Source organism: Gorilla gorilla, chromosome 10, assembly GCF_029281585.2.
Source record: "Gorilla gorilla gorilla isolate KB3781 chromosome 10, NHGRI_mGorGor1-v2.1_pri, whole genome shotgun sequence".
NCBI lineage: Eukaryota > Metazoa > Chordata > Mammalia > Primates > Hominidae > Gorilla > Gorilla gorilla.
This window is the reverse complement of record NC_073234.2, coordinates 124,884,292-124,907,214: the sequence shown is the minus strand read 5'-3', so window position 1 is coordinate 124,907,214 and position 22,923 is coordinate 124,884,292. Positions and strand designations below refer to the sequence as shown.

Genomic DNA, 22,923 nt, shown 5'->3' with positions numbered 1-22,923 from the left:
CAGCCCAAGACATCCATAATGCTAAGGCTGAGAAATCCTGCTGTAGCCCAGGCCAACATCATCTGTCAGCATTTTCATTCTCACAGTGCCCATCACTACATGAGCCCTACTTTTTACTTGCTTATTTTCGGTCTCCCCACTACTAGAATACAATCCCCTTGAGAACGAAGAACTTGGCTCTCTCTTTCACCTCTGTATCCTCAGTGCCTAGCACACAGGGGTGCTCAATAAATATTTGAAGAATGGATAAATAAGTGTGAAAGAGAAGCAGTGATTTATGATGTTAAAAAATGTAAAATGCAGCAGAGAAGCTCTTAATCCTTCATGTAATAAAAGGCTTCCACGGTTTACAAAGGCCTTTTGTACTCGTAAGACCAATTCATAACAACAACTGTGCTGCAACCTAAAAGCCTGTGATACCCAATTCTGTGCTCACAGAGGGGACTTTCCTCCATGTTAAGCTAAAAAGGAAAATGTTGGGCATATCCATGTGATGAGATACTATGTAGCCAATAAAGATAAGGTTTTCAAAGAATTTGTGACATGGTAAAATGATTATTGGAAAGGAAAGCATAGTGCTGTATATTTCAATTTAAATATATTTATTTTATATGTGCAGTACACTCAGGCACAGTTGATTGTTTTTGGATTATGGAATTAAAAGTGGTTTTCTTTTTTCTTTTTTTTTTTTGCAACCCTATCTTTTTTGCTTCTTTACTCAGAAAACAAAAACTTTTTAAAAGTAAATTCTACTTCATAATTAAAGTAAGAGTCACAAAACAGGAATGAGATGCAAGTGCTTATGATTGAGGTGAGCATGAGCAATGTAACTGAGGTGGACCAATCTCTAAGAGGAACAGCTCAAAAATGCCCTCCTTCAGAATCTATTTTCAGAGTCAAAGAAGCCAGAAAAAAACATCGACTTTTGCTAAGACAAACTGTCTGCCAAATGTGAGAGGTGAAGAAGATGCCCTGGGGACTGCGAACCTGTGAGTATCTGCAGCCGAATCTGTGTGAGAGTTGTCAGCGAGGTCTGGTAGAGGACACAGATGTTGCAAACCTTCTGGACTTCTGCAGAGTCGACCCGTTTACCCCCGACAGGCCTGAGAATATTCCGGACTGATGCCGACTTTTGAAAAGCACGCTTTAGGAGACCTGGCATGGAGAAAAGAAGACATGTGAGCAGCAGCTCAGCCAGCTGCCAAATCCCACCCTGGAAAAGGAAGAGCATTTCAGTAAAGCTCTAAATGCACAGCCAGGCCAGACAGTGGGGCAACTCACTCAATTCAAGGCATTTCTTTGGGATAAATTAGAAAAACATTAACAACAGGTTTTTAGGTACAACCCAAAGATCTCTTCAGAATACCCAAATATTTCTCAGAATAAGCCAGGCATATTCAAATCTTACATGGGATTCTTATACTGGAAATCACCAAATTTCAAAACCCACAATGGTAAAAATTCAGAGGACTATATTAGGGAAAGAGGGGCAAAGGCAGGGGCCCTGGCTACATCTCTATTTTCTGTGCCTTTAGAGGGAAGTAAGGCATGACAACCTCTAGTTCTGACACCTGGTTTTGCATGATATTCTACCTTTGTTTTCAACCTTCCCATTGATATCCTGCTGGAGTTACATTTGCTGAGCCCATGCTTACTGCTAGCTATGAGACAGAGTTTTGCAACACACTCAGTAGAAGAACAGACACCCTGAACCTGAAAACCCACCACAGGCAGGTAACTCTGTCAAATTATGCATTAGTGGCCTTTCCATAACTTTTAATAAGAGTGTGCAACGAGAACCTTCCCATGGAACCCATTACCGACCCTGCGATAGGAAAGCCACTGAAGCGCTAGCCCCGCCTGTGGTTCAGTGAGTGGCGCCTTTATAAGGAGTCCCACATGGGAGATTTATTTTCTTAAGAACTCAGAAAAGCTCTACTTCTAAGAAATTAGAAGAAAGCATCCACAGACCCCTTTTCATGTTGGTTTCTGAAACATTTCATGTTGGTTCACAGCCAAACTGAAGTTCACAGGTAGCCACAGTGGCCCTAATGTAACATATGTGTGTGGACATGCTTTTATGACCCAATCTTGATTGTGTTCACCTATTTCTATTTCCCCAATCCTTGTTTTCTATTCTTATGGATTTTTTGTTTTGCTATATATGAACTTAGTGACCTAACAAGCCTCAAAATTGTTGTGGAACAAGCTGGAGGCCAGGTATGGTGGCTCATATATGTCACCCCAGCACTTTGGGAGGCTGAGGTAGCAGGATCACTTGAGGTCAGGAATTGGAAACAAACCTGGGCAATAAGGTAAGGCCCCCATCTCTACAAAAATTTAAAAAAAAAAAAAATTAGCCAGGCATGGCAGTACACACCTGTAGTCCCAGCTATTATACTTGGGAGGCTGACGTGGGAGGATCACCTGAGCCTAGGAGTTAGAGGCTGTAGTGAGCTATGATTGTGCCACTGCACTGTAGCCTGGGCAATACAGTGAGACTCTGTCTCTAACAACAAGAACGATAACAACAAAAACAAAGTTAGAGCATCCCACAAACACAGCGGAACATCCATACAGGAAGAAACAGGAGCTGTACTTCAGCCAAGTGGAGCTACAGGGTTGGGCCTGCTCCCGCCACTCACTCTTCACTGGGAGCACATTCTGAGGGGATGCTGGCTGTGCGTGGGCTGGCTCCTGGCTCTCCAGTAGCTTCTTGCTCAGGATGTCACAGAAGAAGATCCGGATCAGAGGCACCCCCCACAGGAACTGCAGCTGTTTGGTGATCAAGTGCATTGACTCGTTAAGGCTAGGAGAGAGCAGAGGAGACCTGGTCTGTCAGTTCCATCTGATGCAGGGCCAGGGCCAGCCCACACAGTTCCTAATGGCCTTCCACTGGGAGCTGTAGCTAGGACCTGGCACTCAACATGGCAAAGATTACAAAAATAAAAAGTGGAACTAACAAATCATTGCTGAGGGGCTGGTACGTCAAGGGCATTGACTCTTCATCTTGTCTGCTTTCCCCAGGTCCCCAGGCTCCATGAGTCACACTCTTCTCGAAGACACTTGCTACCACCCAGGTGACAAAAACAATCTTGTACCCACTGCACTGCCTCCCTCCTCACAGCTGGCTTGCAGGTGGTGGGGGGCCAAATCTAGATGACTCAGCAGCCTCCTCAGTGTTTCCTTGCATTCCAGGGGTTCCTTGCCTGACTCCACACTGCACTCAGCATCCCTCAAATTCCTGGAATCTGCTGTCACCTTCCTGCTCAAGAAGGTGAGGTGAGACTCCCAGTGGTTCCCACATTGATCATCATATTGTTAATAGCCGCCACCCCTGAGCACGGCCAGGCCTGCCTGCTGGTAGGTGCTTCACATGCATTATCTCATTCAATCTTTCTAGAAAGCCCTATCAAAGGGAGGGTGAAAATTATCCCCAGGTTTCAGATGAGGAAAGCAAGGCAAAGCAAGTCGTCCAAGTCCCTCCAAGAAGAGGAAGTGGAGCGGAGAGCAGGCTGTCTGCGGAGGTGCTGCTCTCCTTCACTTACCTCCCACAGCCTCCTAACTCTCAGCACCTCCGCCCCATCCTCCTCAGGCTGAGGTGTCACGCTGGGGCAGGCTGTTCCCTAGCAATGAGTCTTTTTAACTAGATAGGACCCAGGGATGTCATTCAGGTACAACAAAAGAAAAATTTAGGGATTTCCTCCCCAGGCCTTTAGTTTTCTGCTGCAAGGGTAACTGCCAGGGACCCCATGGCTCGAGCAGATATGTGAACAAGAAAACAGCTGGGCAGCAGAGCTGGTTCCTCTCCAGAAACCACTTTATCTCAGCTCAGGTAGATATTTCAAATTCATGAAGCTGCGCCTTACTTGATCTCCCTTCTTCTAGTCTAGTGTTTCTCATGTTTTTAAGTTCGTAATTACACTTTTAAAAATTTATATTCCACCTCTTGAAAAGGATTTTGGGTGATTTCTATTCCCTTTGAATCATTTGTCTCGTTTTAGCATCTCCAAAATATGGCAGTCTAGTCAAAAAGTGACAGTGAAGAAGAAAAAACATTGATAAGGTCCATAACTGAATGGAAGGAACAAAATACAAAATAATAGGATTTCAATTTTGTAAAAAAGAATCAGTATTTCTAGATAGGAAAACTGACAGGATGTTCACTCAAGTTATCTTTGGTTTACAGGATAATGGGCTAGTTTTTATCTTCTTTTGTTCTTACTCACAATTTATTAATATATAATGAATACATATTATTTTTATAATAAGAAACAAAACACCACAAGCTGGAAGAAAGAAAGAAGGAAGAAGAAGATGGTGGGAGAGAGGCAGGAAAGACAGTGATTTGCATCTGGGACTCACCCATAATCCACAGATTGGGAGAACCAGCCAAGGACAGGATGCCAGTGGGTCAGGTTGGACTTCTTCTGAGACACGTACTTCTGACAGTAGCACAGCATCTGGGTGAGCAAACTCACGAACCCATCTGTCTCCTCCTCTAACACTCTGGGGCTGAGGGAGCCCAAGTGTAGGAGGTTGCCTACAGAGAGAGAAGGCTGAGTGTGATGGGCCCAGACAAACACTTTGGTGCCTCCCGGCCCTGCTCCCTGCCTGTGGCTCAGGCGGCCATATCCCATGTGCAGCAAGAAATTTCCACATAAGGGGCACCTGTCAATGCCGGAGGCTGCTGTGTGGTGCAAAGGTAAGAAACGGGCCGAGCTGACTTCAAATCCTGGCTATGCCACAGACAAGGTGAGCCGTGGCCGTCAACCCATGTCTCAAACTTGTTTCTTCATTTCTAAGATTGGAATGATGATCCCTACTCTCCATATGAGGATGAAGTGGCAGGTAAAATGTTAGGCACACAGAGGTAGGTGATATTTAGTTAGTGTTACATTTTAATATTATATTAATGCTTAAAAATCAAGGGTCAACATAAGAAATGGTCTTTGAAGAGTATCTGAGTGTCGTGGGAAGTCGCTGTTATTCAACGTTCACCAGTTAGTCAACGTCACTCATGTGAACATTCGCACCATAAACTCATGAAATTTGGCCCCAGGGAAGTTTTTATCTCAAGTCTGTAATCTCACAGGCTGAGGCGTGTGGATTGTTCGAGCTCAAGGAGACTAGACTGGGAACATGGTGAAAAACCCCGTCTCCACTAAAAATACAAAAATTAGTCGGCCGTGGTAGTGTGCGCTTGTAGTCCCAGCTACTCAGGAGGCTGAGGTGGGAGGATCACCTAAGCCCAGGAGGTAGAGGATGCAGTGAGCCATGACTGTGCCACTGCAGTCCAGCCTGGGTGACAAAGTGAGACCCTGTCTTCAAAAAAAAGAAAAAAAAAACTTTTCCTATCTAAAATAAATTTAGGCAAGGAGAATTCTGTGCCTCTGCCTCAAATGCTTCTATTCACAAACCCTTTCTTCCATCTACAATGAAAACACTGTAAAATAGGTAAAGCAGGCGCTGCTCTGATATAAGCCCCACCTAACTACTCCCTCCCTTCTCTCTTGAGATGGGAATTATCCAGGCAATTCACCACATTTTCACTTTTTCCTTGACTGCCAGGAAGCTAAAGGCTGACATCTAATGTTCATTAGCAGTCACTTAACTAGTTTGCCAGGCTGGAATATTTTCCATGTGATTTTTATTTACATGTCTATTTTAACTGTCTATCTAAATACGTGTTTTTTATTGTAAGCACTTCCAATTGTTACAGAAAACAACCAAATCTCTAGAATAGTGACAGGCAAAACACTTGGGCTTTCCCTGATGGCCAGGACACAATCAAGTTCCAGCCACGGATACTCACCCATTAGACAAAGCGTATGGCATCCTTCTAAACTTTCACATACATCACGGCATCGATCTTGGTCTCTTAAAAATATGATGAATTTACGAAGCATGTCATGGGATTCTAAAACAGTGAGGCGCTGCAAAGAACGGCAGACCGTTAAATCAGAAACTGCCAGGAACAGTTTCCTGTAGAGAGTGAACTTGATCACTTGCAGATCACCCGTGGTTATGCAGGATGTGCTAGCAAACACCAAGAAGAAAATGGACAGACAAGAACCCAGTTCTTTGGGCTACTAACACAAGTGTGTCTATCACGGCCACTGGTCCCAAAGAACAATTAAAGGGAGGTGTGGAAATAAGCAGAGAAGCCATTTTACTTTCTAATGTTTAAGAAGAAAAGAAAAACACAATTGGGTTTTCGCGGGGAACTCACAGAGCCTGCTTACCTCAGGGGTCACTGTGCTGAGATGAGTCACCAGAGCAGGCACAGACATGATGTGGATGAGGAATGGCCGAATCAGATTGTCTGAGAACTGTGCAGCAATCACAGGGCTAGACACAGATAGATCCACTCATTCAGACAGGTCTCCGTGTGCATCCAGAACAAAAGCACAACCCCACCAACGCGCTCAAATTCCTAGAAATTATTCTGCATGGGATTTCTGAGAAAACTGAAGGCTGAAATTGGGGACATACACTAGGGAAATGGACAAGTCAGTGATGGTCCAGTTGCTGATGCCATACTGTGCAGCTATGAAAAACCAGTTTTGAAATTTTACTGACATGAGAGAATGCTCATGCTACAATGAACTTTAAAAAAAGGCAAGATGAAAAACTATATACATGGAAGAGGAAGGAGTTTGTGATGGGGAGGGAGGGAAAAAGGGGGTTTTGGAGTGCTGGTATAATCGATTTCTCTATTGGGTGGTGCTTACCCAGGTGTGTTCACTCTGTGGTAACTCACCAATAACTCATAATTCAGTTAAGCAGTTTATTTAAAAGTATATATACACTATAGATACACAATATATACATATATAGTGTACCTATAGTATGTATACTATATATAAGTATATATATTGTATAATGTTTCGAAATATAAACACAAATATAGATACATTTTTAAAAGATTGAGGACAGATAAAGTTAACAATGTATCTCTGGTTGTAGAATCATGAGAAATTTTTTTCTTTTTTATGTTTTTCTGCTTTATCTAGGTTTTCTACAATAAGCATGTATTGCTTCCATAATCAAAAAAAGATAAATACTATTAGATAAAATAATGGTCCCTATCCCACACCATATATAAAAAATAACAAAATGAGCCACAGACCTAAATGCTAGTTTTATAACTAAAACTATAAAATTCTTAGAAGAAAATACAGGAGTAAAGCTTTGAGATTTCAGGTTAGGCAATGATATTTCTGAGGTTATCACACTAAAAGCACAAGAGTCAAAAGAAAAAAACAGGTAAGTTGTGCTTCTTCAAAGTTTAAAACTTTTGTGATTCAAAAGACACTATCAAGAAAGTGAAAAGACAACCCATGGAACAGAAGGAAACACCTGGAGATCACTTGTCTGAAAAGGGACTTGTATCTAGAGCATATAAAGAACTCACAACTCTCATAAAAGATGAAACATCCAACTAAAAAGTAGACGAAGGATCTAAACATACATTTCTCCAAAGAAGATACACAAATGGTTAATAAGCACATGAAAAGATGTTCAACATCACTAACTACCAGGGAATTGTAAATCAAAACAACAGTGAGATACCCCTGTACACCCACTGGGATGGCTAAATAAAAAAGACAGATAACAAGTGTTGGCAAGGATGTGGAGAAACTGGAGACCTCACACAACACTACTCCTGGGAAGGTAAAATAGCACAGGCACTCTGGAAAATAATTTGGCAATTCTTCAAAAGGTTAAGCATGGAGTTACCACATGACCCAGGGAAGTCTACTCCCAGGAATATGCCCAAGAGAAATGAAAACATATGTCTACACAAAAACTTGTACATAAATGTTCACAGCAGCACTATTTATAATAGTCAAAAAGTAGAAACAACTCAAATGTGGTATATCCATATAATGGAATATTATTTGGCCATAAAATGCATGAAGTACTGATCCATGCTACAACATGGATGAACTCTGATTATATTATGCAAAGTGAAAAAAGCCAGTAGCAAAAGACCACATATGATGTGATTCCATTTATGTGAGATGTCCACAACAGGCAAATCCAAAGAGATAGAAAGTAGATTAGTTGTTGCCAGGGGTTCTGGGGAGAGGGGAAAAGGGAGTGACTGCTAATGGGTATTAGGTTTCTTTTCAGGGTGATAAAATATTATGGAATTAGATCGTGGTGATTTTTGGGAATAGGCCCCCAAAATCTGGCCATAAACTGGCCCCAAAACTGGCCATAAACAAAATCTCTGCAGCATTGTGACATGTTCGTGATGGCCGTGATGTCCACGGCCAGAAGGTTGTAGGTTTACTGGAATGAGGGCAAGGAATACCTGGCCCACCCAGGGTGGAAAACTGCTTAAAGGCGTTCTTAAACCACAAACAATAGCATGAGCAATCTGTGCCTTAAGGACTTGCTCCTGCTGCAGATAACTAGCCAGAGCCCATCCCTTTATTTCAGCCCATCCCTTTGTTTCCCCATAAGGAATACTTTTAGTTAATCTATAATCTACGGAAACAATGCTTATCACTGGCTTGCTGTCAATAAATATGTGGGTAAATCTCTGTTCGAGGCTCTCAGCTCTGAAGGCTGTGAGACCCCTGATTTCCTACTCCACACCTCTATATTTCTGTGTGTGTGTCTTTAATTCCTCTAGTGCCGCTGGGTTAGGGTCTCCCCGACCAAGCTGGTCTCAGCAGGTGATGGTTGCACAACTCTGTGAACATACTAAATGCCAGGGAATGGTATGCTTTAAATGAATAAAGTGTATGAGATGTGAATTAGACTTCAATAAAGTTATTTTAAAAAATCACTCAGAGGTCATGCAGAAAAAAAGCTTAAGAGAACAACTTATAGAGGGGAAAAAAAAGGTTTCTTCTAGCTAACGTGCTCCAATAGCAATGAGCAGAGGTGTTAGTGGTATTTAGGTTCTCAGAATTCACACTATATACTTTCACTTTCAAGAGTGCCATTTTTGGGACAAGGATGTTTTATGAGGCTGAAATGCTGAAAATATCAGTACCTATGTTCACCACTTGTCTAGGTGAGGCTAACCAACTGAGCTAACCTCTCTGATCTGAGTGGGGCACATGAAAAGAGAACCATGTTCTTTTCTGCAGGTTAGAAAGAAGTTTAAAACAGAAGAGCACAATTCCCTAAATAGAAGAAAAGCAAATCACAGAGAAAGCTGCTAAAACTACAACCAGTCACTTCGCATTTGCAAGGAAAGGACTGCATTGTTATAAGGGTACAAAGGGCTGTGGCATTCTCTAGGGGTTCTCACAGAAACCTATGGATTCCATCCTGGGCCATATCCCTAAGTAACTTGGCCTGCCTGACTGACTGGGAGCGACGTATCAGTGGAAGCATTATAGGACTGCAGGGCTACCTCAATGTTTGGAGGGGTGTGATCTTTTTAGTCTGCATGAGGCCAGACTCAAAAAACCACACACACTGCAAACACTCCTACAACTCCCTCAATTTCTTATTACCCATTTCCCCAGCATGAGGTCAACAGAATCTTTCTTTAGCCTACCTGTAGCTGTTGCATTTAAGTACCCCTGGGTGACAAAGTCTATAAGTGCACTGCTTACTTGATTGTTTAACAGGGCCAGACATGGTGGGGGGTTGAGGAGAAGGATAAACAAAAGAGGTATGACTGACGCACAGTCCCTGCTAACAGAGAGCTCAGAGTACAACCAGGGAGCTGGGCAGGCATATGGGGAAAAACAGAAGCCACGGCTAGTGGTTACATGACTAAGTGCCTGGGCAAACTAGGGGTCCAGATGATCAATGCCACGGCAGTGTGAAGAACAGGGCAAGTTTGGGAAGGTTCTCAAGTGCTATTTACTAAAAAAATATATATTATTCTTAGAATACAAAAATGTGTCCAACATGTGAGGCGAGTACAAAGAATAAGAAGAAAGAGTATGAGTTCTGGAGTTAAATAGCCTGGGTTTAATTTCTGGCCTGGCCACTCCCTGCTGTGTGACCAAGAGCAAACAGTTTAACTTCTCTGGGCCTTAGCTTCCTTATCTATAAAATGGAGAAAAGCCAGGTGTGGTGGCTCACTCCTATAATTCCAGCACTTTTTGAGAGGCTGAGGCGTGAGGATAGCTTGAGGCGAGGAGTTTGAGACCAGCCTGGGCAATATAGTGAGACCCTGTCTCTACAAAAATTTTAAAAATAAAAAAATTAGCTGGGCATGTGCCTGTAGTCCTAGCTACATGGAAGGCTGAGGTGGGAGGATGGCTTGAGCCCAGGAGTTTGAGGCTGCAGTGAGCTCTGATCATGCCACTGCACTACACCCTTGATGGCAAAGCACGACCCTGTCTCACAAATAAATAAATAAAATGGAGATAATAGAATGTGGTGAGGAGTCAGTTAATATGTGTAAAAGTTTTAGAACAATGTGTGGCCCATGAATGTTAGCTATTCATATTTCAGGATTTAGTGATCACATCTTGGCACACCACTGATGATTTTATAGACTTTCACTATATTCCTATATGATGAAACCACTGATATCTTACTTTAAAAGGTCCTGATTGTGTTCAATTATATACAAACATTCAGAGGGGAAAAGTTCTATTTGGGAAAAAGGCTTTAGAGTAGCCTGGCCTTAACAAGTGATTCAATGGAATCTAATACATACAGAGAAGAAAAACTACAAGGATGACTGCTGGTTATATTCTTAAAGGAGAATTTAAGTGTGGTAGAATGACTGGATGTGAGCATGTTGGTGAATCATATGTGAATTACAACCACACCAGGACAGGGGAGGGATGCTGGACAGGTAAGAAAGGTGAGGTGCTCCTAGAGCTTGTGTCTCTGGAGGTGGAGGGGGAGGCAGAGCTGCTCCTGAGCTTCAAAGTTCAGGCCTCAGTGTGCTGACCTTCACTGTGTCTGCCAGAGGACAGTGGGCAATGCTGCTGGAATGAGCTGCCCCACAAGGTGACTTGGGTAGGGACAGTTGCAGTGAATCTGTTTCTTAGGCTTCTGGGAAAACCTGTTTGTACCTAGACATTAGGGCTCATTAAATACAACTCACATAACTTCCCTAGAAGTATGAAATGAAGGCACAATTGTTTATTAGGTAATTAGTTATACTTCCGTAACTAATGATAGCATAACCGGTTACATCCTGTTCTTCTGTGTGAGGGTCTAGCCTCTAGAGGCATGTGGTCTAATATGGTAGCCACTGGCTATATGTGGCTACTGAGCACTTAAAAATGCGGCTGGTCCAAATTCAGACATGCTCTAAGTACATACCAGTTTTGAAGACTTGGCATGAAGAGAAAAATGTAACACATTATTTAATTTTAATTAAAATAATTTAAAAATATTGATTACATGTAAAAATAACATTTTGGATATATTAGTTTAAATAAAAACATATCATTATACTAAATTTCCCTTTTATTTTGACTTTTTTTTTTTTTTTGAGACCAGGTATCACTCTGTCATCCAGGCTGGAGAAGCTCAATCACGGCTCGCTGCAGCCTTGACTTCCCTGGCTCCAGTGATCCTCCCACCTCAGACTCCTGAGTAGCTGGAACCACAGGCACATGGCACCATGCCCAGCTAATGTTTGTATTTTTTGTAGAGACAAGGTTTGGCCATGTTGCCCAGGCTGGTCTTGAACTCCTGAGCTCAAAATGATCTGCCCACCTCGGTCTCCCAAAGTGCTCGGATTACAGGCATGGGCCACCGCGCCTGGCCTCTTTCGGCTTTTTAAATGTGGCTCTAACTGTGTTTCCATCGGACAGACCTGCTCTAGGTCAGCCTTGTCCAACAGAACTTTCTGTGATGCTGGAAGTTTTCTATATCTGTGCTGTCCCACACAATTCCCACTAGTTACATGTGGCTGCTGAGCATTTGAAATGTGGCTAATGCAACTGAGGAAGTGAATTCTTCATTTTATTTAACTTAAATGAATTTTCATTTAAACAGCCCCCTGTGGCTAGTGGTTAGTGGAAAGCACAGTCTAGACCAGGTGTTTATAAACTATGGCCTATTTTTGTAAATAAAGTTTTACTGGAACACAGTCATGCTCATTTGTGTATGTACAATCTACGACTGCTTTCAAGATGCAACGGCAGAGTGGTTGTGACAGAGGCTGTATGGCCCATAGAGTTGAAATATTTATCCGGCTCTTTCCAGAAAATTTGGCCAACCCATGCTCTAGCCCATCATTTTCCAAATAGGTTTTCCATGGAAAATGATTTCATGGGATATCAACGGCATCCAAAAAACAAGGCAGGGGTATTCCATGCTCAGATACGTTTGGGCCAACCCCGGGTTAAATAAGCCCATGGGGTCCTGCTAGCATAGCAGGACTTCTCAGAGCTCTCAGCATGAAGGTGTACTGTAGATCCACAGATGGGGGCAGAGCAGGCAGCTTTCACCAAGCTGGTTCCACCATGACACTCTTCCTTCCAGGATCTTTTATTAACATCTCCCCAAGCTAGTGTTCCCCTTGACAGTTTAAACATGTTCTGGACCTACGAACAAGCATAGTGTTTTACATTTGGCAATTCTCAGAATTGCAGGTGTAATTTCCATAAGGAATTAACTTAGCTTCTTCAGTACTTGACATCTCCAAACTAAGTGAAGGCAAATATCACCTCTTCTCTGGTCCTCCAAATTCTAACATTTTACATGCGTATTCACATTATTTCCTTAATCCTCTCACCCTGCCCTTTGCTGGGCTTCTCCTGGATCCTAGGTTTTTTGTTTTGTCAATTAAAACTTCAAAAGGAAAAATGATTGCATCTTGGCCTCTTTTAGATAAAAGAAATTGATTTTGAATAGTTTCCAAAGATCACACTGCAATAATATTCAGGGCTGAAGATTAAGAAATATTCAAGACTGAAGATTAAGGAAAAGTTTGAGCAGTCACAAATGTGCTCACTTTCATTAAGAACAATGCTTCCCATAAATTCTGACAAAATGGGCAAGTCTATACCTAATACCAGTAACGAGAGAAAGAAAAACCAAGAGGAGGAAGCATTCAAGAACATGCCAACACCTCAGCTATGGTTTCTTACTCACCGTAACGCTAGAGAAAAGGCTGCTGTTAAAGTGCCTTTGGATAGACAAGGACGGGGTCTTGCCAGGCCACGGGTTAACAATATCTGAAAAGAATGTTTTAATTGGTCAGAGGATGATATCAACTTTATATTCATTTGTACATAAAAGAGCAAAAAAGTAAACTGAGTGCTTCAGATAAAAAAAACTGTATTATGAGCCAGGCATGGTGGCTTGTACCTACAGTCCCAGCTCAGGAGGCTGAGGCAGGAAGATTCCTTGAGGCCAGCCTGGGTGACAGGGCAACCCTGTCTCTTAAAAAAAAAACAAAAAAACAAAAAAACAAAAAACCGTATGCAGTGTTTTCATAAAAGGAAAGGGAAGAAAGTATTGGGTAACGAGGTTAACTCTACCACTCTTTCTCTAAATATTATGGTTAGAAATTCTTTAATAATAAAGTTAAAAAAACAGCTAATACAAATAATGCCAGACTTAAAATTTAAAGACATCATATTATTTTAGAAGCCGTTTAATTATGGTATGAAGTAGAAGGTTCCTCTAGCGAGACAACTGCCAGTCATACCAGCTTCTGCCAACAGACCACCTCACAGGGTTGTTGTGAGGAGCATATGAAACCAAATCAGGAAACAGCCCATCACAGCACTAGGGAGAAGGAAGGGCAAAGTCAACATTACTTCTCAAACTCAAGACTTCTATTGTACCTTTAAACAGCAATCAGGCTTTCTCAACAATTCCCTAGAGGTATGATCTGGCACAACAAGGTACAAAGTGGAAAGGGCTGTTTGAGGACACAGAGCTAGAAATACGATTCTAGACATCAACCAAGAAGGAATCTGAGGGAACAAGCCCTGAGGTCTCCTTCCAGAGTTTAAATGTCAAAAGACTGGATTACCCTTGCAGCCAAAAATGTAGAGCATTCAAGGGATCCCAGCACCACTGTCCTCCCTTTACCTGACCCACAAGTGAGACAAGGCAGGGGAAGGAAGAAGAGGACAGCAGGCATCAAGCTCTTCCTATGAAAAGTGTTTCTGAGGAGGACACCAGGTATGCTGAACGCAAATGTAAAAATCCAAGTGCAGGTGTTGGAGAGTGGAGAAGTCGCACACTGGGGGGTCAGGAGTCACAGACCTGCAGCACAGAATAAAATCCATGCTGGTTGAGATGTCCCATTATATTTGCACAAATGTGGTTCATCGCTGGTCGAAGACTTTCACCTAAAGAAAGAAAACAGTGAGAACAAAAAAGTCTCTTGCCATAATGTGACCTGTTTATGTGGGACAGGAAATTGTGTCCCACATCCGAGGCCCTAAGAAATGAGATACCCCCTGGCTTGCCTCCCTTTTCCCTTAGGCCTGGCGCCAGGGCACAGAAAGGCAATGCGTATCTGGAACTCTCTCTCTCCTGGTAGGCCTGGCTCAAGTGTCACCTCTTGAGTGATGGGTCCTCTCACACCCCTAGCCAGAAGTGACGTCTCTGGCCTCTGAGCTCCTGTAGCACCTTTTCTAATTCCCTCCTAGGGCCTAGCACTGTCTTCTCCAGGGGGATGCCTACTCTCCTCAACGGGACATGAGCTTCCCGGCAGGGCCCAGAACTGAACAATTTTTGGGTTCCCCGCAAGAGGCCAGGGTCATGCCTGAAATAAGCCCTCCTTGCTGACCTGGAACCTTGCATACAGTTTCCCCTGCTTTCTGTTTCATCCCCGCTCTTCATTCTGTGAATCCTAGCTCTCTCTGCAGCTCTCAGCTCACACACCACTTCTTCAGGAAAGCTAGAGCCCCAGACCAAGCAAGGCCTCCCCACCCTACTGGACACTCTCATTTCTCTTGCATGCTTCCTTCCAAGCACTTACCACATTATTGTCATTTTATATCTATGAGCAACATCTATTTAATGCCTGTTTTCCTCATCGGACTTTAAGTTCTGTGAGGAAGGGAACACCTAAAGTCCCTGGAGGGCAATGCCCCTTTCTGTTTTGCTTATCTGTCTTCAGCGCCTAGAGGCATCTGGCATGTATGGGCTACTTGTTGAACAGATGAATGAAATGACCATATGAAACACATGGGGCTAACGACACTTACCAGGGAAGGAAGCAGTTTATAATGCAAATGTTATGGGCAAAATAGAATTATTCACAACCTAATGATTTTCCAAGTAAAATGACAAGACTTAAGTGAATGTAATCGCTTGGAGGCTAAGGCACTGTGGGAACTATAAAAATTAAAATCAGAAGAACCATGACTTTAAATGTAAATTCAAAGAAGGGTCGAGTACAACACACAATGCTGAATGGATTGTGGATACTGCGATGCAGTCTGATGGTCAGCACCAAGGGCATACTCATTTGTATGGTCTCAGGGCCTTCCCTGAGGCTTGTGGCAAAAATGCTTCTTACAAAGGAAAAAAGGTCCCTGAGCTCTCTATGGAAATGTTGGTTAGAGAACATTTTGAAGCAAGTCCCACAGACCTTTTCCCCGAAGAATTTTCCACGTTGAAGTGTCTGTGAAGGTGACAAGCATCGTGAGGTACAGGGTGATGAGTCGGGAGTCCTGCAGGATTTCAGGCTGGAAACAATAAACACAGCAAGATTAAGACACACGTCCTCTGATTCCAGACAGTGAAGTGTTCACTTTACAACTGCTCTATGAGCACTCAGCCTGGAATCACTGAGTCAGGATTGTAAGTCAGTCTTAATTCTTTTTCTCTTGGGCAATGACCACTCCAGGAGTTAATTAACAGGGAATTCGGCACTCTAGTGCCTGATAATGGAATCATGGGATTCCATTATTCTTGGGAATGGAGAATTGAGAATCCCTAGAAAACAAGATGACCAGGGCTGGCTTGCTGTATGTACATGTGCCTGCCTGTCTGTCTGAACTCTGCAGCAACAGAGCAGAAATGCAATTGAGCATGACTGGGACTCTGGGCTCAGCCTTCTGACTTCACCACTTACTAGCTGTGTGAGCTTAGGCAAGTTTCTTAACCTCTCTGTGCCTCGGTTTCCTCATCTGTTGACCAGAAATAGTAACACTGCTTTCCTCATAGGGTTGTTGTGAGAAATAAATGGATTAATGCGTACGATGCACTAAGAACAGTGTCTGGCACATAGATAACTCCATGTAATGTTGGCTGCTGTTCTAATTTTGATGACAGTTCATTGTTTCACCAAGTGTAAGTCAAGCAAAAGGCCTGACTGCTTTCTAGGCCCACAGACCCTAAAGCAGGTCCACCTGGAAGGGACCTCGGAGACAACCTTGGAGACCACTGAGTTCAAACCTCAAAGCTCATCGACAGTAAGAGAGGGGAAGCAGCTTGTTCAAGGCCACGTGGGAAATGAACAGCAGAATCAGGACTGAATTTCACATATTCCTGGCTCCAGAGTCAGGGCCCTTTTTCTCCTGACGTCTGTTTCTTTGCATAAACTTTTTTTGTTTGTCCAAAATAGAAGAGCCTCTCCTCAAAGAGCAATCTGTTGTTGAATGTACACATAGAGAGCAGATAAACAAGGATCTGCCTGGCTCACGTGCAGGTAGGGAAATACCCTGCTCACTTGGCCCTAAGGCATTCTGGTGGACTCCCAGGGCTCCGAGGAACATAGTGTGGAAACCCTGCCCTGAGCCATGTCTCACCTGACAAGCCAGGCGTGGCAAGAGCCATTCCTGAGCACCCAAAGAGGGATGGCTGGGAATGGATTATTACTGGGGTTGGGGGCGGTCTGGGGACTTTCGTTCCATTACTGAGCTGCTATCTGTGTCCTTGCCAAGCCTCTGTCCCTGAAACCTCTCTCTCCCTATAAGCAAAGTGGAAGAGGCTCCTGTGTATGTCTGCTCACACCCCTGTCCATCCTTTTCAGAACACTGAAGGGGGTAGGGGAACACAGGACCAGGCTGGGCTAGTGGCAGCACCCCATTCCTCTTGCCACTGTGACTGGTTCAGAGATGAACCCAGGATTCCACTGGACCTACAAGAAACCTGGATTTTTGAACTGGTCGGGAGGCCTCTCCTCCCTTTAGTCAAGACAGAGTAAGAATATAAAGTCAAAACTGCTCGTTGCCATGATTACAGCAGGAAAGGACGAGGTGACCCCAAAAGGGAGCAGGGATGAGACAAAAGAATGAGAGGGAGAATCAGAACCCCCTGGCTCTCCTTACCCTAGCTGCCACGTTACTGAATATATTCTAGAGCACAACATTCTCTTCCTTGCTTAACTGGTACATGATACTAGCTGTGCTCACGTTGGGCTTCTGTACTTTTAACAAGAGGCCTGACTAGTATAATAATGTAGATCATAAAGTACTGATTACATTAAATGAATGGGAAGGAAAGTGACAGATTCCCTGCCATGGAGGCTGTGGCGTGGCAAGCAGGTTAAGGGTCCAACACACACCAAAGGAGGGCTCATACTGATAACAGCATCAAAATTCCTCTCTTCCAGAACAGTGGCTCAACTAGCAACTCTCGTTGATAGGGACTCTGAAAATACAGACTAAAGTCTACAGGTGAAAATGACATACGTACTGTTTCTGGTTTTGCTTTTTTTTTTTTTTTTTTTTTTTTTTACCTTGAGCTGCTTGAGAAAATCACAGCAGTACCACAAAATGTTCTTGATCTGTTTAATCCAAAGGAGGGTGAGGTCCTTAGAACAAGCCAGGGACACAAACCACACCTATAGGTGGGAAAAAGAGGAATGTCATGGGCTGTTATAGAGATCATATCACATGTGCTCTAACTGTTGGAACTGGACCTATTAGTTAGGTCCAGTGCCAGATAAAGCAGTGGACCTGAATGGACAAATAAGCTGTAAACAGGACTTATTTTAACACTAAACGCAAAGACAAAATAGCCTAGTAAGAAAATTTACTATCCTGTGTTGTGGCAAGAGCAGAACGTAGCTACCTGGATCATGAAGAAACTAAGGAATCATTTGTACTTTGGTAATGTTTTCCATCCACTACTTATTTGCATTTGTGTGTGAATTGGTCCTAACATTCAACAGGAACTTTCAGAGCCTAGTAGGCTGGCCCTTAAGAGCTTGTGGGAGACACTGCGGCTCCCGTCCACTTACCTTAGGCTCATTCTCAGCATCCATGCTGCTCAGGATGCTGCGACACAACTTCTCAAATCTCTGCAAAGAGACACGCTGGGGGTTATACATTCCCACAATCCATCAAAAAGTGAAAACAAAGAAAACAAGCCTTCAGCGGGTACCTGGCACGTGCAGGTATTATGCCAGGTGATTCACACATAATCACATGCAGTTCCTTCCTACAGATGAGGACACTGAAGATCATAAAGACTAAAGGGTTCTCCAACTGGTGGCCCAAGAGCTGGAGGAACCCTATAGAAATGTTTTAGAAACTGGTATACTTCACATAAAAACCCAAATTGAGGCTTCTTTCAAAAAACAATATCAATCTGGCAAACTGGATTTGGATTCTTGCAGGCCTGCTGCTGTCTCCTCAACTGTGCTCTCCAGTTTACCTTTTCTTAAGCACCATGGATACTGACTTTTGCCTCACAGCCAGTAGCCAAAGGCTGCTGTATCATCACTTTTATCCTGTAATGCAAAAGGAAGAAAAGTGGAAACTAGAAAACAGGTTCCATTTTGGCTATACCAATCCTGGATCCGCCCTTAAACCATGTGATATTGGGCAGGCTGCCCTACCACCCTGAGCTGCAGTTTCCTTCTCTGTAAGATGAGGTTCACCTCCTCCAGCTTATCTGTCCTCATCTACGTAATCATGTGTTCACTGCCTGCATAGTCCTCCCTCTCTTGCTGGGCTATGAGCTCCATGAGCGTAGAGGTCTTGCCCATCCTGTTTCCTCCCAAGGGCCCAGTGCCTAGAGAGGGTTGGCACAATGTGAAGCTTAGCAATAGGAATGCCTAACAGCCTAACAGCTGGTAACTTGGAGACATGCCTCAGTGGCACTGTTAGTACTATTACAGATAACTAGCTGCTTTTCTGGGATTATTACACTTTTCAGGCTGATCATTCTAATCCCTAAGGTGCAAACTGACACCTTTTGTATGATTTGCAGGATATTTAAAAAATTTCAAATTAATTGCCAAGATTTACAAATTAGAACATTGATGGTGGCTCACGCCTGTAATCCCAGCACTTTGGGAGGCTGAGGCAGGTGGATCACTTGAGCCCAGGAGTTTGAGACAAGCCTGGGCAATATGGTAAAACCCTATCTCTACAAAAAATACGAAAACTTGCTGTGCATGGTGGCATGCACCTGCAGTCCCAGCTACTCAGGAGGCTGAGGCAGAAGACTCGTTTGAGACTTGGGAGGTCAAGACTATAGTGAGCTGTGATAGTGCTACTGCACTCCAGCCTGGGCGACAGTGAGACCCTGTCTCAGAAAATGAAAGAATGAATGAACGAACATTGAGCATAAAAACTCAGATCTTTGGCATCTCTTTAAAAAAAAAAAAAAAAATCAGAGGCTGGGTACAGTCGCTCACGCCTGTAATCCCAGCACTCTGGGAGGCTGAGGCGGGCAGATCACAAGGCTAAGAGATCGAGACCATCCTGGCCAACATGGTGAAACCCCATCTCTACTAAAAATACAAAAATTAGCTGGGCGTGGTGGCACGAGCCTATAGTTCCAGCTGCTAGGGAGGCTGAGGCCGGAGAATTGCTTGAACCCGGGAGGTGAAGACTGGCAGTGAGCCAAGATCGCGCCACTGCACACCAGCCTGGCGACAGAGCGAGACTTCATCTCAAAATCAGTGTATGAGTCCACCACTGAGGTGTGTAGTAGCTGCTCCCCATGGATGGGGCAGGCCACAGACCCTGCTACTCCCTTTGATGTCCTTACCACTGCTGCCTGTCAGTTACCGTTTAATACGATTTGTATTTTGTATTATGTTTTATCTCATATATGTTTTTTTTTACTTATTTACCTAAACTTCCTGACTCTTGCATGCACCTGAGTTCAACTTGTGCTTATAATGGTCAATGTGAAAAGATTCCTAAAAGCACTGGGCATAATCCCTCCAAAACAGGTCCCAAGAAAACAAAAGGGACAGGATGTGAGGGTGACAGTAATTACCTCATAAAGCTGCTATAAGAACTGAGTTAATATCAATAATTACAAAAGATCTGACATACGGAAGTACTATACATGTTTGCTATTATCGTTTTACCTCATTATCCTCTTTGATTCTGAATAGGAATAGCAGTTTCCTGGCAATCTTAAAAATACAAAGTGCACTTCTTTTAGTGGACTCAGGGTCATCTGCTTTAAAAAAGTCATCAATCTCTCTCCTAGAAAAGAAAGTGCAAAAAAAGACATTTTAAATTAAGAGCTTGTAGCACCTGGAAGGCTTTTCAAGCACTTTATGAGAAAAAACTCATTTATCTGCTATTAATTGGGAGCCAGAGAATCATGTGCTAGGGAGATCCTAGCCTTTACCTGATATCTCTCTGCAGTCGACTCCGACAGAGAAAACTCCGGACATGGGCCTGGATCACAACAGCTGCCCGCTCCCGCTCCTTCTGCACAAGCCTTTCTTCTCGTGCCTGACGGGCTCTATCGATGAACCATGCTCTCGAGGTCTGAGACAGGGTGAACATGTTTGCAAACTTGCACAAACCCTGCAAGGAAAATGGGCAAGTGGGTGTTGCAGATTGTTGTGAGAAAAACACACACAGAAAGGGGCTCAAGAGCAGAGGGTGGGCAGGGACCTGGGCAGCAGAGATACTCAGGACCTGTCAACACCCTCCAAAGCGCTAACAGCTCTCCGGCACAAGTCCCCACCTCCTATAGGCTCTTTCATGCAACTCACCAAGACCAGGGATGCTACATCCTATATTAAATAATCACATCTTCTTAAGGGAAAGAGCACAGCACCTGGCATAGGATAAGGGCAGGCCCAGCTTTACGAATGAACAAAGAATGAATCAGTCCCACCCATAAAGCTCTAATTCAAACTAGGTATCCTATAGGTCAAAGATTCCCAGATATTTGAATTTTCTGGAGTAGTCCACAGTATTTGGGAAACCAAAACTGAGAGGTCAGCTTTTATTTTGCCAAGTAAGGACTCGAGGGAAAAATCCAACATGATTATTTGCTGTCATCATCATTGTATTCATCCATTCACTAAACAAATATTTACCAGTGCATACTTTGTGACAGCACACAAAAAAGAAAGGGCCATTTCAACATGAACAAAGCAAAAGGTACACACTTCAGAATGCAAGACAGTCCATTATATTGAAGATATTTGGTTTTATGTATAGCTTATTCCATTGTCCTTACAATTACCATCCTGCCAAGGACCAGTGAAGACTTTACTGCAGAACTGGTCCTGTCCACTAACGGGTGCTTTTCTGAAGAGCAGCTCTAAATTATATACTAAGTTTTTATCTAAATCACCAGTAACTGTTTTTTCCTAAAGGAACAGCTTTTGCTAGCAGCCTAAAGCACACAGCACTGACCCCTGGAGGCTCCCATATTGAGATGATTTCTTTAGATGCTTGATGACATTGCCATTCTATACAAAATGCACAATCAGCCCAGTTAAAAACACTGAAATGAATTATTCAGAAATCCAGACTTCCAGAAAACAATCTCTCTACCAGGCTACTTTACTCGAAGTAGCACCCACATGAAAATATCATCCAGAGTAAAAAGTCGGATGGTTAGAACTAGGGGCCATCTATCCTAAGTGAAATAACTCTGAAACTGAAAGGCAAATACTGCATGACCTCACTTAGAAGTGGGAGCAAAACAATGGGCCCACATGGACAAACAGAGTGGAATAAGATAATGGAGACTCCAAAAGGTGGGAGATGGGACAGGGGTAAGGATTGAACAATTATTTATTGGTACAATGTTCACCATTCGGGTGATGGGTGCACTAAAAGCCCAGACTCCACCATTACACAATATATGCATGTAAGAAACCTGTACCCCCTACATCCATACAAAGAAATTTAAAAATTATTAAAATAAACATTGGACTTAACAGTATTATCTCCTAGAGGTATTAAATTAATTACGTGTTATTGAAAGGCATTTAATAAGTGTGCTCTATTATTTGTATTAATAAGGACAATAAAATAATACCCTTTTATAACCAAAAAAAAGTTGGTGCAAGCCTCCCATCACAGGAACATATCAAGGGACCTCTGTGACCCCTTCTCAACAGTGATCTGTCAAACATCATCAGTAATCCTTGAAACAAACTAACAGAGCCCACTTGACCACAGGAGGGAAGGTATTAGGTTGGTACAAAAGTAATTGTGGTTTTCAACTTTTTTAAAAAAACACTAAGTCGTAATTACTTTTGCACCAACTTATAAAAGGCTTGGAGAGAAACGGTAGCCATCTTCTGAATCATTTACGCTTCCTGCCCCAGCAGTAAAGTCTGGAGATCTCACCTGAGGACCTGCCTGTGTCGCAGAAATGCCAGGTAATCATTAGTGATCTTGCACAGGACTCGTGGCTGAGAACAGCTTCTCACTTCAGAAAAGCTTGTTATTTTTTCTGGCAGAAGCAGAAGAAAAAAATCCAGACTTAGGGTTAAATTTTATAGGTGTGGTATCATACATCTTCCTCACTGAGTAAAAGTAGTAACTACAATGCCAATGGTTTCTTAAAAACACCACTGGGTCCTCTTTATTTAATGTCTCATCTAAATGTTATACTGTATCTCTTCAATCCTCACAGTTTAAAGGGAATATGTTGAAAATAAATTCCAAAGTTGTTGTTGAATTACAGCTGTGATGGGAAGCAAAATAACTTAGAGGTTATGTAATGTTAAAGACCTACTGAAAATTATATTTGACATTTTCCTTTTTTTTTTGAGATAGTCTCACTCTGTCGCTGAGGTTGGAGTGCAGCGGCATAATTTCAGCTCACTATAACTTCTGC

General features: G+C 43.0%; 1 protein-coding gene across 4 annotated transcripts in view; it reads right to left on the bottom strand.

The window, feature by feature from the left end:
• UBE3B (ubiquitin protein ligase E3B) overlaps positions 1–22,923 on the bottom strand; it is a 59,595-nt gene that overhangs the window by 32,799 nt on the left and 3,873 nt on the right. For 3 of the 4 annotated variants that reach the window (XM_004053863.5, XM_004053864.5, XM_055358990.2), the window contains exons 2-14: positions 22,431–22,536; positions 20,461–20,642; positions 20,192–20,312; positions 18,104–18,163; positions 17,600–17,704; positions 15,506–15,602; positions 14,170–14,255; positions 13,045–13,127; positions 6,246–6,351; positions 5,816–5,936; positions 4,366–4,543; positions 2,646–2,809; positions 988–1,155 (exon numbers count right to left, since the gene is read on the bottom strand). In XM_004053863.5, coding sequence (XP_004053911.1) covers positions 988–1,155; positions 2,646–2,809; positions 4,366–4,543; positions 5,816–5,936; positions 6,246–6,351; positions 13,045–13,127; positions 14,170–14,255; positions 15,506–15,602; positions 17,600–17,704; positions 18,104–18,163; positions 20,192–20,312; positions 20,461–20,621 — 1,450 coding nt within the window. In that variant the 5' untranslated portion in view covers positions 20,622–20,642; positions 22,431–22,536. Of the gene's footprint in view, positions 1–987; positions 1,156–2,645; positions 2,810–4,365; positions 4,544–5,815; positions 5,937–6,245; positions 6,352–13,044; positions 13,128–13,533; positions 13,684–14,169; positions 14,256–15,505; positions 15,603–17,599; positions 17,705–18,103; positions 18,164–20,191; positions 20,313–20,460; positions 20,643–22,430; positions 22,537–22,923 lie in introns of those variants that run through there. The other variant, XM_063694296.1, reaches the window with a different exon arrangement.